Consider the following 15,606-nt stretch of genomic DNA (forward strand, 5'->3'; position numbering starts at 1 on the left):
AATGCCAAGAATTTCAAGTTCACAGCTTAGTTGGCTTTGCATTCTCGTATTTTTTCATTATAGAGGGATCGTCTTGTCAGTAACCTGTTTTTATTGATTCTCAGGGGAACAGAGAACGGGTATGTCAGGAGAACGGACAGTGGAGTGGAGGGGTGGCAACATGCAAAAGTAAGTCAAATGACTCTTAGTCCCAAAATGATACTAAGGACACAATAAAAATGTGGCCTCATTTTCTTTGCAAGTTGTTTCCGTAATTAAAAACAAATTTTGACTCCATGAACTATATGAAAGTCTTTTATGGGCTTTTGCTCACAGGCACCAAACCAATAAAACAGTGGAAAAACTGTGGTAGAGATTAATGATTAGATTGGAACAGAGCAGAAGTTTGCTGACTCTGGAATGGCAAACATTTTGTTTTGAAACTAGTTAATTATTGAGTTTACTTGCCTTCTTTTTGTGGGTTTCCCCCCAAATGATGATAATTTAGAAGACTTAGAACTGTTGCCTTGGTAACAGTAGTGGGCAAAACTGACATCTTCTTAAAGGAATGCTGACACATCTGTCCAACAAATGAATATTCACATTTTTGGTGGAATTTTGCATTAATTCATCATATGAGAACAGCCAGGTTTATTTAGCAAGATGTGGGTGAATTCAAGTGACTCAGTTCCTAGGATATGGCTCATATGATTCCTCTGCCAAAAAGCAATGTATTTAAATGCAGTAGTTACAAACCAGTCAAATGGCAAGTTTAAAATTTGTTTTCTCAATAATTCTGGAGGAGTCATCAAATTTTCAAACCAGAAGAGACCTCTAGGATAATCTAGCTCTACCCGCTTCAGTTAACCAATGAGGAAGAATGAACTGGGTCAGAGGGGATGTGACCTGCCCAGTATCAGAAATGAAGTTAGTGGCAAGCTAACACTAGGACTTGGGGTACCTGAGTTTTGTTCACTTTGTTTCTAATGTAGATTAATGAGCTGATTTTGTATGCAATAGGAATCTTAAGTCTTTTAAGCAATATTATATGGCTAAAATTCAATGGAGAGTATGACTTTGTAGCTCTGAAAGGGAACTCTGTGTGTGTGCATACAGAAAGACCTAAACATTGAGTAACATCTCAATATTCACATCAATGGGCATTCCAGATAATAGCATTTTTTTTTTTTTTTTTTTGGTGCATGATCAAAAGTGAATGTATGTACAGAGGAGGGAAGAGGGGACCAAAAAGGAAACATGTCTGAAGTAGGAAACTGCTATGGTGGGGGCTTCCCTGGTGGCCCAGAGGGTAAAGCATCTGCCTGCAATGCGGGAGACCTGGGTTCAATCCCTGGGTCGGGAAGATCCCCTGGAGAAGGAAATGGCAACCTACTCCAGTACCCTTGTCTGGAAAATCCCATGGACTGTAACCTACCAGGCTTCTCGCAGAGAGTCTGACATAACTGAGCTACTTCTCTTTCTTTCTTTCTTTATGGAGTTGGTGAGGGGATTGTTTCCATTTTGCAGTAGGTTTAATTCAAACTACAGTGATAATGGTTTGTATAGCTTCTATCTCTGGAATGCAAGATAGTAATAGAACACTCTATGTGAATCCTATTATTCTCTGTGGTTTTTTCTTTCTAAATTATCAAATAAATGATATAAAATCCTTGTATAAAGAAGAGGGTTGGGAGAATCATTTAAGATGAGGCTTTGCTTTTTCTTCATAGAGATCATGTGTGAAGCTCCACTTGAGTTTCTGAATGGGAAAGCTGAAGTTGAAAACAGTACCGCTGGGCCCAACGTGATATATTCCTGCAACAGAGGCTACAGCCTTGAAGGGGCGCCCGAGGCTTCCTGCACAGAAAATGGGACTTGGAGCCTCCCTGTTCCTCTCTGCAAACGTGTGTGTTGACCGTAGGAGGGGTTTAAATCAGATTCAGTTTCCCCGGATGTCTAGAACATAGTAGAAACTCCATTGACAAGTGAGATTGGCCCAGAGAAAGAAATCTGTGCATATCCAAGCTGAATACTATGGGGTATTTTAAAAATCAACTGTATTATATAAAATAGCCTGTCTGAGAATCAGCTTTCATAAGATTCCTTGGATGAGTACAAGTCTAAAACACTCACAGAAAATGCAACTTAATTTTAAAAAATTGACATAAATGTATAATGAATTACATATGATAGGAGTGATAAAAGAAAATATATATAATGTTCAATATTAATATAATAAAGTAAACATAAATATAGTGTATGAAGATAATTAGCTATAGCCACTGGAATGAAAACAGTATTCCCAAGCAAGGTATAAATTGAGAAGACTCTAGCTATTTTAAGTATTACAACACATTAATCAAACCTTTAGAATTCAGCTGACACCCTTCTTACTCACAAAGACTTCATTTGTGCCCATTGAAAATTAGAAAAACTGAAATTGCATGAAATTGGTGTTGATATGTGCATCACACTCTTACACTAAAAGCAACACTTCCTGCATTTCCTTCAAACCCATAGAAAAATGAGTTCATTTTTACCAAAAAGCCTGAGAAACTCTATAATTTAAGTGCTGATGCTCTGATAGAGTAGTGTGGGTCTAAAGTTATATTCAGCTCTCTGAGAAATGTCTGACTTTTCTCTGGCCCATCCTTCTGAAGGATGTTCAGTAAAAGAAAGTACAGGGACAATGGGTAGCATTCATCCCATGTTCCTAATAGGCTTCAAATATGAAGGGGATGTTTGATATACTCCTTGGTTTCTAGCACAGCTTTGGTTTCCCTGGGGAAGGGCTGCAGTTGTGAAGCATTTAATTTGCCATCTTAGAATTTTAGGACCATGCATTAGTGTTTGAAGAGCTTGATGTTTTCAGATCTTACCTATTTTATCCTGACAAATAATTGCATAGGGATGCAAAATAAGTCTATTTAATGTTTGAAGTTCTATGTTTTGAAGCCTCATATGTCATCACTGGGAACTCTGGCAGAGTTCACACTCTGCCTTCAAAGAAACAAACTAAAAAAGGAGAGAAAATATCATAAGAATTTTCCTTTCTTTTTAACAGCAAATCCATGCCCTGTCCCATTTGTGATCCCTGAGAATGCTGTGCTTTCTGAAAAGGAGTTCTATGTTGATCAAAACGTGTCTATCAAGTGTAGGGAAGGCTTCCTGCTCCGGGGCCAGAGCACTATCACCTGCAACCCTGACGAGACGTGGACGCAGACAAGTGCCAAATGTGAAAGTAAGTGGACACGTGGGAGCCAGTGAGTTTACTTAGTGGGGAATGAAATTTTCTCATCTTCCTGAGATTATTTTCAATCAAGTAACTTACATGTATTTCAATCAAGTAACTTACAAATATTTAGATCTCTGTCTTATCATGGTCATCAACTTCTGTGTTGCTATTTAAAAAAATTTTTTTATTTAATTTGAACTCCAAACATAAAGAGAAACTTACCAGAACTAGGCTAAAACCTGCCTGACCAGGATTCACTGAATAGATTTTCAAATCACACTTTTCTAGGAATGGGCAGGATGTTAAATCTAAAATACAAATTTTTCTCTGCATTGTTGAGTCTCTAAACTATCCATTAATGGGCTTTGGAATACAAAATTTATTTCACAGTAGTTCTCCAACTTCAGCAGATAGCAGAACCATCTAGCAGGCATGGTACAAACAGAGCCCACCCTAGAGTATCTGACTCAGTAGGTCTGGAGTGAGCCCTGAGAATTTGCAATTTTAACAGTTTCTCGGGTGTTGCTGATGGCAATACTGCTGGTCCTAAAAACACAACTGGAGAACCTGTGGGCTAGCACTGTGTTGATACATAACAATCTGGCAGCCTCTCTTGCAGCCTTGTGACAATTCTCGACATGTCTTTGTGGTTTTTTTTTTTTTAATATTTTAATATACATAAGCATTTGCTGTTTTCTTTTTTCTTTTTCTTTTACTTATACATAATTTATCCCTCCCGCTCCTTTCCCTTGATGACTTGGATAACCTTGATTAACCCTGCCTTAACCTGGATAACCACAGTGCTGTGGTCATTCACCTAGAGCCAGACATCCTGGAGTGTGAAGTCAAGTGGGCCTTAGGAAGCATTACTATGAACAAAGCTAGTGGAGATAATTAAATTCCAGCTGAGCTGTTTAAAATTCTAAAAGACAGTGCTGTTAAAGTGCTGCACTCAATATGTCAGCCGATTTGAAAAACTCAACAGTGGCCACAGGACTAGAAAAGGTCAGTTTTCATTCCAATCCCAATCGTATTCTTGGGCAATGCCGAACAATGTTCAAACTACTACACAATTGCACTCATCTCACATGCTAGCAAGGTAATTCTCAAAATCCTTTAAGCTAGGCTTCAGCAGTATGTGAACTGAGAACTTCCAGATGTACAAACTAGATTTAGAAAAGGCAGAGGAACCAGAGATCAAATTGCCAACATTCACTGGATCATAGAAAAAGCAAGAGGGTTCCAGAAAAACATCTGCTTCATTGACTACACTAAAGCCTTTGACTGTGTGGATCACAACAAACTGGAAAATTATTAAAGAGATTATTAATGAGAATTATTAAAGACCACCTTACTTACCTCCTGAGAAACCTTGTGTGCAGGTCAAGAAGCAACTGGACATGGAACACAAACTAGTTCAAAATTGGAAAAGAAGTTTGTCAGTGCTATATACTGTCACCTTGCTTACTTATATGCAGAGTACATCATGTGAAATGTTGGGAATGAATGAATCATAAGCTGGAATCATAAGCCAGAACTATCGACAACCTCAGATATGCAGATGATACCACTCTAATAGCAGAAAGTGAGCAATTAAAGAGCTTCTTGGTGATGGTGAAAGAGGAGATTGAAAAAGCTGACTTAAAACTCAGCATTCAAAAAACTAAGATCATGGCATCTGCTCCCATCACTTCATTGCAAATGGAGAAAAAATGAAAACAGTGGCAGGTTTTATCTTCTTGGGCTCCAGAATCACTGAGGACAGTGACTGCAGCCATGAAATTAAAAGACACTTGCTCCTTGGAAGAAAAGCTAGGACAAGCCTAGATAGCATATGAAAAAGCAGAGACATCACTTTGTCAACAAAGATCCATATAGTCAAAGCTATGGCTTTTCCAGTAGTCATGTATGGATGTTAGAGTTGGACTATAAAGAAAGCTGAGTGCCAAAGAACTGATGATTTCAAAGTGTGGTGCTGAATAAGACTCTTGAGATTCCCTTGGACAGTAAGGAGAGCAAACCAATCAATCCAAAGGAAATCAGTCCTGAATATTCATTGGAAGTACTGATGCTGAAGCTCAGTACTTTGGCCACTTGATGCGAAGAGCCAACTCATTGGAAAAGACACTGATGCTGGGAAAGATTGAAGGCAGGAGGAGAAGGGGATGACAGAGGATAAGATGATTGGATGGCATCACCAATCAGTGGACATGAGTTTGAGCAAATTCCAGGAGACAGTAAAGGACAGGGAAGCTTGGTGTGCTACAGTCTATGGGATTGCAAAGAGTCAGACACAACTAGCAACTGAATAACAATTCCTTTCCCTTTAGTGACTGTAAAATTGTTTTCTGTGTCTGTGAGTCTGTTTCTGTTTTGTAAATAAGTTCATTTACACCCTTTTTTTAGATTCCACATATAAGCAATATCATATGATATTTGTCTTTGTCTGACTTCGCTTAGTATGATAATCGCAGGTTGATGCAAATGGCATTATTTCATTCATGGCATTATTCCATTATTAATAATAATGGCATTATTTCGTTCATTTTTTTTAGAACTCTTGATACTTCTTAACACATGTAATGCATCTTTCCTGTCCAATATCCTACCCTCCTGGGTTTGAATTCTATCCTCAAAATGTCCTAATCCTCAACTTAGGCTGGTGCCCTAACTTCTTTAATTTTGGAGTTCTCATCTGCAAATAGCACCAGAAATTCATATCTTATAGGTTTGTTTTTAAAAAATAAATTAATTGATATATATTTATGATATTGCTATCTCCTGATAGAAAGCATAAAATAATCCCGAAACCCTGAATTTCCCACTAGCAGCCTACTGCAGCATTAGAATTTTGATTTTACTTCAGCAAAGTGTTTATCATACTTTTAGCTGGAGTTTTGGGTCCCAAATCCTTATGAAATCTATCCCCAGTTAAGTGAAAAGAACTAAGTATGTATAAGCCAGACTGTCTAGGCTACTTTAAAGCCATTAGCCTGAACTAAAGTGAGCCAAGTGGCCTGATTCTACCCGCATATCCTCACGTTGGTCTTGGCTCCCAGAGACTTACTACTCAGAGCACCGGAAGCAGCAGCAAGGAGGGACATGCCTTTATTACAAATGTCCTTTCAGTGCATGCTTAATTACTCCTCAATATTCTTGAGAAGATCAGGGGTTGCCTAGGAGAGGAGACAGTTTCCACAGTTGTTTGTTATCCTCAGTCCCTCTTTTGCATTTTCTATTAGACAGGAGGTCTGTGGCTTAGAACAAATATCCTTCCTGAGACCGAATTAGCCACCTTCCTCATCCTTTTCACCTCATCCTGCTATTTATCACTACAAATCAGTGATTAAAATTCAGTGGGCATGACACTCTCCTGGGGAGAGTATGTAAGATACAGACTCATAAGCCAGAAAGCCCAGAAGTTTGCATTTTTAATAAGAATCCAAGCTGATTCCCACATAGGTGGCCTGAAACCTCTGCCTTGATAACCACCTCTATAAACCACCCAGCAGCTCACTGTTATCTCTGTACCTACTGTTCCTCTAACCTGGGAGCCATAGTCCTCTGATTGACTCAAGCTTTACAGTCTAGTCCAAAGACCATTGTCACTGACAACCACCTAAGCATAATTAGTTACACTGACCTCAATTTTCTGCAGTATGGTAACCAGGCCTCTGATACAGCTGTTTTTAAATTATATGACTATATTTCTTTGTCCATCTTCACCCATTTGTTTGAGCAAAGGTACAGCATTTTCTTGGTTTATTTCTTTCTAGTTTCTTGTACACAGTAGGCATGAATACATGTTTATTTGATATGTGACTGATTGAATTAATGTTTTTAACTACCTTAGAAGGAAAAGAAAATTTAGAAGAATCATAAAAATTGATCATGGCCTCTGGCAAGTTTTTAAATAGTATTATGTCCAGAAAGTGGCCTTTTAAAAGCCAGTTTATGAAAACTCATCTAAAAGTTAGCCTTGTACAAACTGAAAATGGATGAGAATCCTGGCTCCAATCCAGCCCTTGTTGTGTGAGGCAGTACAGAACAACTCTGGTTATCTAGTTTATCCCCATAAAATTCTCAAAGCAAAATTAGTTATAAACATTTTTATTTAAATATTCAAAGCATACACTTTTAAAAGAGAGGATTATCCTTCAGTCCTACATATTCCAAAAGAAGAGGGTCACTGCTTATAGTCTTGAAAAGAGGGAAACTAATGTGAAAGCTTGAATTTCATAAACCCCATCAAGCTGTGTAAATGGAGTTATCTTTAGGTTAGAGACAATATTCATTCCTTTACTCATTTTTCAAATATTTATTGAGAGCCCATTGCATCAGGCACTGTTCTAGGCACTGATAAAACAGCCATGATGGTATCTGTAGTCTTGCAATTCGTGATCTTTAAAGTGATAAGCTGTAAATAATCCGCATGCTACGACTCTTCTTATTTGATAAGCTAAGCATCCTGCATTGAAATTCTTATTTCTCTTTGGTGAGGTATAAGAAGACAAGACTTCCTGCCTTGAGTATAAAATACCTCAGCTTCAACATATGAATCAGAAGGCAAAACCTTTGATCTTGTACATCAGATTTTTCTAGAGAGCAGCAGGTGATGCTTTTAGTCTCTGGTGTCTTTTAGATTTAATGTAGTTAAAAAGGTTACCTTTGGTGCTCGCTTCGGCAGCACATATACTAAAATTGGAACGATACAGAGAAGATTAGCATGGCCCCTGCGCAAGGATGACACGCAAATTCGTGAAGCGTTCCATATTTTTTCTGACCGGGAAATAAACTTCCCCCTAAGGAAAAAAAAAAAAAGGTTACCTTTGTGTATTTTATCTTTCTTCTTTAAGTCTTAGAGGTGAGACTATGCCCTCTCTTCTCCACTGGCTGGGTTAGTATCGCAAGCTTATTTTTTGTTTGTTTATTTTCCTATAGAAATCTCCTGTGGTCCACCAACTCACGTAGAAAATGCAATTGCCCGAGGCGTACATTATCAGTATGGGGACATGATCACCTACTCCTGTTACAGTGGGTACATGTTGGAGGGTTCCCTGAGGAGTGTTTGCCTAGAGAATGGAACCTGGACATCACCTCCTGTCTGCAGAGGTAAGGAGATATTTGAATGGTTAGTTATTAGTGAAGCTGTAGGAAAATGTATATGGAAGTCTGATGTGGCCAACAACTAGTAAGCATGCTATTTTATCTTTCCTTGGCTTTCAGTTTTCTCTTATCATATGTGTTATTTTCCTTAACTTTACCAGTTGGAGTTTTGAAAGCTTGCACATAGACCTTTGGCCCAGTACCTGGCCCCTTCCTGAGTCAATGACACCTTAAGCAAGTCTCCTCTCCAGATCTTGGGAGTGTTCTCCAGTCCCTAGGCAGAGCTGTGTCATGACTGGGTCATGAGGTCAACCTCCTGGACACTCAGGTGTTTCAATACAGATACCAGTTCTAACCAACCATCCTTAGCGGACCCCTGTGCCCCATAAGGAATGAGGCCCCATATGGGATCCTATCGTGACTAATATAGTACATTTTAAAATCTTTTAAGGAGCTTCCACATTGTTCTCTGTTGTGGCTGTGGCTGTTTACGTTTCTACCAGCAAGGTAGAAAGGTTTCCTTTTCTCCACACCCTCTCCAGCATTTATTATTTTAGACTTTTTGATGATGGTCATTCTGACCAATGTGATACCTCATTATAGTTTTGATTTGCATTTTTCTAATAACTAGGGATATTGAGCATCTTTTCATGTGCCTGTTAGCTCAAAGGTTGTAAGAAAATATGCAAACTCCTCTTGAGAGGGGTGCTGAGGAGCTACCTCCTTAAGAAATAGCTCGTGTCACTTAAAGTCAGAAGTCAAATGAGAGTTGTGTGTCTGTTTACCTGTTTATTTCTTCACTTCTTTAAGATAATGTGGAACACTGGCAGCACCAGAGAGCTATTAGCTATCAAAGGCTTCCTTTAAGAGAATTTTCAAATCTCCTAGAAAGGCATTTCCCCTGTCCAGATAAACGGAGACAATCTTTTATATAAACCACTTTGTTCTCTTTTGCCCTGAATCCCCAAACTACTAAAATGTTTGATAGTTATAATCTCAGAACTACCCAAACTTGTTTATGTCCCTCCTGAGCCCCTCATGTTCATCCCCAACCAAATCTTGAAACTGGGTTTTGTTTCTCTTCCTTAAGACTTGATTCAAGGAAATAACTCTGAAATGTAAATGATCAATCCTATTTTCTGACAACCAGCCTTGCCTTTCCTAATTCCCTAGATGTATGACCCATCCTGCTTGTTTTCCAGCTGTCTGTCGATTCCCATGTCAGAATGGAGGCATCTGCCAACGCCCAAATGCTTGTTCCTGTCCAGACGGCTGGATGGGTCGCCTCTGTGAAGAGCGTGAGTCTGTCCTCATATCTTACAAGTTGTGCCCTAAGATTTTACTTTGAGTTCCGATGGTTTGCCTGGAAGCTGCCAACTTAGGGGCATTACTAGGAACTGGCTTCACCAGTGGCAGGAATTCTCTTGCTTAAATCCCATGACAGACCAGACAAAGGTCTGAGAGCTGATTTATATATGTCATTTAGTTGCAGAAGATCTAGAATATTACAGACCTTGAAAATACAGTTATCAAGCTCCATCTAAGGCCATCTCAACCTGCCTACTGGCACAGATTTCCAAGAACTTTCTTGGGAAGGAGCTTATAATAAAGGGTTGGTTTCCCAACCTTGGTCTCCCTTTATCTCAAGTCCATTTATGTTCTGTGCAGCTTCTTGCTAGATTAGTATAAATTCATGGCGTTGCATAAAATTGTACTTTGCAGGTAAGATAGGGAGCCCATCATTCATTAAGGGTAGCTCTTTCCAATTAAAAAAAATAAATTGGTACTCCAGTAGCTATACAATGCTTGATACTTTAATACAGAATTTCAGTCCTCAGGAAAAAATACATTTAAATTTGAGTTTCCAGGAGTATGTGAAAAAGTGGTTTTAATTTTTTTAATATCTAAACTATACTTTGTTTCAAAATCTCTAAAAATACATACACATGGATAAAATTATTGGGAGTATATTAATCACATTGAGTCATTGATATGATGGCCATTGGTCTATATCAGTTTTTCCTAAGGCCAAGCATTTTATTAGAAATTCTGAAACTTTTTAAAGTGTAAGTATTTCAACTAATGTAGAAAGGAAAATATACAATGGAAATCAGTTTAGGCTGCTAATAGCTCACCAAAACAAGTGTTCTCACAGTCATTCAGAAAGAAGAGAATTTTTCCTTCTACTTCTCCCCAGTCTTACCTTCCTACTTAGGGCTTCCACATGTGACCTGCTAGAACACCAAGGATCACGACAGGCCTGGCTTAGTTCGCTGAACATGTGCCTGTAGGGCATTAGATCAGGGCTTCCCAGGCTTTCCTGTGCTTACAGACCCCCTGGGAGAGGGTCAGTACAGCTTCTGATTTGGTAGATCCAAGACAGGACCTGAGATTCTGCATTTCCAACTAAGTCCTATGTAATGCCAGTGCTTTGGTCTTGAGAACCATGCTTTGAATACCAAGTCAGTAGACAGTCTCTTTTAAACAGATAATGCCTCTTTACGGGAGCTCAGTGATTTCTAGTAGGAGAAATGATTGCCATGGAGAATGTCAGGGAGGCCAGATTCAGTCACCATTAGGCCTCGGCTCCAAGGAAATAAAGGGTGGCAGCTACTAACGTGTTACCCACACCAGCCCACGGAAGAGCTTATCTGACTGCATTTTCACGTTTAATTACAGCCAAGAAGAGAACCTCAAGGCAGCCAAACCCTCTTAGATCATTTTATGTAATTTGTAATGGAAATTTGAAACGATAATAAATGAAAAACATTCTGCTTATTTTGTGAAGAGAAAGCAAAGCACTTAGCAGGCATCGATTTTGGTGTGTCCTCTCGGAAGAGTGCATTTGGCGTTGGAGTCATTACACGAGGCTAAGGGTCCAGATTGACTTTCTGGATTGTGTTTTCCCAATAATACTGATTAATAAACACAGCATATACGGGAAAGTTATCTAGTGGGTCATCTAAGGTTTTACTCCTCCTGGAAAATATCTTTTGAAAACTCTGATCATATCTGAGTGTGTGGGTTTTGATCCAATCTGTTTTGATCTCCTTTCTAGCGATCTGCATTCTTCCCTGTCTGAACGGTGGTCGCTGTGTGGCCCCTTATCAATGTGACTGCTCGCCTGGCTGGACAGGGTCCCGCTGTCATACAGGTAGGCATCCTGTCAGAGTTGGTTTTCTTGGTGACTGGACTCCATGAAACCCTAGAGAACACCAATGAGTGTGACTCAGATTCAGAGGTGGTTAAGTCCAAAGGGTATCGGGGTTTCTCACGAATTCCTCAAGACGGTCCCTTGAATGGTGGTCTCATGCTCAACCTATGTCTGCCTCAGAGACACCTCTCAGGGTTGTATGACAAATAAGCGCATCAGAGGTGACTCATTTGTCAGCCTTCTTCATGTCATTTGCTCTGTTTTGCAGAATTAGAGAAAAAATAATGCAGAAGTTCAGAAGAATATTTATTTACATCTCTATGAAGCTAAATCACTAAATTGGTAGTAACTATTTAGAATGAACAGGCTCTAAATAAATACAATTGAAGTTAAAGTGAAATAACTCAACAAGAGATGGTTCCTTATCATGGAAGACAGTAACACACTGTTGTTGATTTAATTGGTGATAAACCTGTCCTCATAGCAACCCATGCTCAAATACCTGCCTATCCACTATACTTTGCTATCTGTTTAATTGCTTAATTTTGATCTTTCCCTGCCCTCACTAGATTATATGCCACTGGTGGGCAGGGATATTTGTGATCTTTATATTCTCAGTAGCTAGCATAGTGCCCACATATGATAGGTTTTTCAGTAATTGTCTAAATAATCCAGCAGTCTAAAATGATAGGGTTTTTTACCTTTTTAATGTCCTAATTGTCAGGCAACTGTTAAAAGCATAGAACTCACTGTATTTATTTTGTGTTAACTCTAACCCTTATTGTTCCTGTTGTAAATAATATTTATACCACTTCCTAGTGAGGTTAATTGTAAAACAGAGCAGGCCAACTGACACCAGAACTTGTCACGAACTCTAAGGCTCAAATGACTATATAATTTAGCCTCCAAACTGGGAGGTTTTGGAGGATGAAAGGGGCAGTATTAAGAAGCAAGTCAGGGAAATGGGAGTCAAAGTTGTAAAAACGCCAAAGCAGATGTGCAGCCACCCCACATAAAGCTGAAAGTGAGCCATCTATGAGTATAGGGAAGGAAAAATGTAATACTGGAGGCTAAATTTGAAGCTTTTATTTGAAACTCTTTTTTTTTTTTTTTTGCATTTCTCCATTTTTATTTTCATCAGAGAAAAGGCAGACTTCAAATGAAATGGTACAGTGGTTGACTCCTGATAGTATTATCATTAGCGCTCTATTGTAAACCTTGTTGATTTTCGAGTACCATAGGTGAGCTTTGGGTGGTGTAGGAACCCATGACATTTCACTCTTGTATTAAAAGTTTAATATGTTATGTATCTTGCTGTATCAGCGGGCTCAAAACTTTCACTAAAGTCTCAAGCCTGTAACACCCCTTAAAATCTGATATCACCATCCCATGTCCTCACTCATTATTTAAACTTTTTATGGAAAACACAGACAACTTTTAGATTACTTTAATGCCTTACATTGGTTATGACTGTTGTTTATAGAGGAGAGGAACCAATTTGAAATACCTCAAGAAAAATTGGGAAAAACAAAATGAAATAAAAATAAAAGAAAAAGTAGGGCTAGGGCAAGGGGTATTTGACAGTCTTAAAGTAATGTTTCGTATTTCTTTATCACAAATCAACCTTGATTTTTTTTTAACTTTTTATTTGTTTGTTTATTATTTTGCTACGCTGGGTCTTGGTCACTGTGCGGGCTTTCCTTTAGTTGCCGCAAGCGGGGACTACTCTCTAGTTGCGGTGCTCCGGCTTCTCATTGAAGTGGCTTCTCTTCCTGCGGACCACAGGCTCTAGTGGTCTACTTGGGCTTCCATAGTTGCAGCTCCCAGGCTCTGAAGCATGGCCCAGTAATTGTGGTGCACAGGCTTAGTTGCCCCTAGGCATGTGGGATCTTCCCAGATCAGGGGTGGAACCCATGGCTCCTGCATTGGCAGGTGGATTCTTTATCACTGAGCCATCAGGGAAGCCCTAGCCTTGATATTTATCTATATTCCTCATGCATACAAAATTGAACCTACCTGCAAACCAGCTTTGCCCTTTCCTGGGCATCTTACCTCTATAGGTGTTGGCAGCATGCTTCCAGACAGAGACACTCTCAATTCTCCCTCCCCCTTCATCTACCAGTATCAGCACTCCTTTCTGTTCCTTCCCACTCCATATCTCTTGCATCCTACTCTATCTCCACTATCACCAGCTAGGGGAAGACCTTTCCTCTGGATCACTGCCAGAGTCTACTACTTAATCTTCCCATTTCTATTTCCAAAATAACACCATTACACACAGCTCTGGGCATATCTTTGCCCCGTTTAAGAACCTGAGATGGTTGCTTGTTGTCTCTACATCCAGCCCAGATTCTTCTGCCTCCTGAGGTGCTGCATGGACTGGTACCAACATACCTGATACACTTACTTCCCTTCCTGCCGGTCACATCTTGTCCCCTGAAGACGTGGCTATTCCTATTCAGACTCACCTCCGAAGCCCTGCCTAAGTTTCCTGTTATCCCTAAACTTGCTCTCTACCACGAAAATCTGTTTTCTAACATTCCATCTCTATAGATATTACATGGTTAGCTAGAACCATGCCATTTAGGGATCTTTCCCAGTCACTCAACAGTAAAGAATCCACCTGCAATGCAGGAGATGCAGGTTTGATCCCTGAATCAGGAAGATCCACTGGAGGAAGAAATGGCAACCTACTCCAATACTCTTGCCTGGAAAATCCCATGGACAGAGCCCAGCGGGCTAAAGTCTAGAGGGTCACACAGAGTCAGACACGACTCAGGGACTAAACACACACAGTTGCCATTCAAAGCTCAGTTAATCTGGTTGATTTGTATTTCTTTTAGTTCCTTAGCTCCCTGACATTAAGCACCTTACTGACATGAGCCATACAGTCTTTTATGTTTTTCAATTTTGCTGCAGCTACCTCAGCAAAGATCCCATTTATATCCATTAGGTATTAAACCTACAAAAGGGTATAAAACAGGAGATCTTGCTCTCCAGAATCCAGCCTAGAAAAGAAGAAAGGATGTAGTAGGCCTATAGCAGAATGGCCTATAAGTATGGAGGTATACTATATAATGATTGGAGTCATTAAGTATAGTAAGTGTAAGTATATACTTATATAAGTATACTTGTATATACTTACAAGTATATACTCCAGTCATAAGTATAATGACTGGAGGCTAATTGAACTCTCTACATGATTAAGGGTAAAATGAGTAAACCACCCAAATGTAAAGTGAGGTTGCTCAGTCGTCGACCCAGGGATCGAACCTGGGTCTCCTGCATTGCAGGCAGGCACTTTACGGTCTGAGCCACCAGGGAAGACCCAGTAGATGTTCAAAAAAGGCTCCACAAGCGTAGAATCAAAGGAAGAGCAAGAGAAGTCCCCAGGTGGAGCTCATTCCAGACAAAGGCATAGAAGTGTAACACAAACTTGATCAGCTAACTAGAGCCAGAGCAAGCGGAAGCCATAGAGGCAGTGGAGGGGTGTGGCCGGAAGTGGAGTATAAAGCTAGGCAGAGCCAGATGACGAAGTGCAGTGAGTACTTAATTATGGCTTCTGAGCCACAGAGGCTGTTAAAGGGACTTAAGCAGGAAAATCATGTGATTAGATATTCTTTTAGAAAAATTACTTTGGGAACAGTACAGAAAAGGGCAAAAAGCAAGACTTAAAAATAGACTTGTTAAAGACTTATCCCAGCCTGAATTGGCAAGATGTAAAGAATCTGCCTGCAGTGCAGGAAACCTGGGTTCGATCCCTGGATCGGGAAGATCCTCTAAAGAAGGGAAGGGCAGCCCACTCCAGTCTTCTTGCCTGGAGAATCCCATAGACAGGAGCCTGGCGGGCTAGAATCCAGAAGGTCCTAAAGAGTCGGACATGACTGAGTGACTAACACTTTCACATTCAATGAAGTCTAGAGAAATGGTGACCGAAAAGGATAGATTTGAGAGAAGATAGATGAATCAACACTACCTGGTTATAGATTTATTGTGGAAATAAAGGTCTAAGGGGAGCCACGGTTGATATTTCCAGTTTAGGCTTCTGAGTGGAAGATGGTGCCATTTGCTGAGACAAAGAACCCAAAAGGAAGAGCTTTGAAGGTACAGATAAGGAGTTAAGGAAGGACAG

At 39.7% G+C, this 15,606-nt stretch overlaps 1 protein-coding gene and 1 non-coding gene across 2 annotated transcripts in view; both read left to right on the plus strand.

Moving 5' to 3' along the window:
* The window catches only part of SVEP1 (sushi, von Willebrand factor type A, EGF and pentraxin domain containing 1), a 186,641-nt gene that overhangs the window by 164,535 nt on the left and 6,500 nt on the right, over positions 1–15,606 (plus strand). The window contains exons 41-46 of the mRNA XM_043870637.1: positions 105–168; positions 1,710–1,883; positions 3,044–3,220; positions 8,156–8,326; positions 9,523–9,618; positions 11,379–11,474. Of these exons, the coding sequence (XP_043726572.1) occupies positions 105–168; positions 1,710–1,883; positions 3,044–3,220; positions 8,156–8,326; positions 9,523–9,618; positions 11,379–11,474 (778 nt within the window). The remainder of the gene's footprint in view (positions 1–104; positions 169–1,709; positions 1,884–3,043; positions 3,221–8,155; positions 8,327–9,522; positions 9,619–11,378; positions 11,475–15,606) is intronic.
* LOC122673134 lies at positions 7,886–7,992 on the plus strand. Its single transcript, XR_006334611.1, has one exon. It is a non-coding gene; the product is annotated as a U6 spliceosomal RNA (small nuclear RNA).

This window comes from Cervus elaphus, chromosome 16 (genome assembly GCF_910594005.1).
Source record: "Cervus elaphus chromosome 16, mCerEla1.1, whole genome shotgun sequence".
In the NCBI taxonomy this organism is placed as follows: Eukaryota; Metazoa; Chordata; class Mammalia; order Artiodactyla; family Cervidae; genus Cervus; species Cervus elaphus.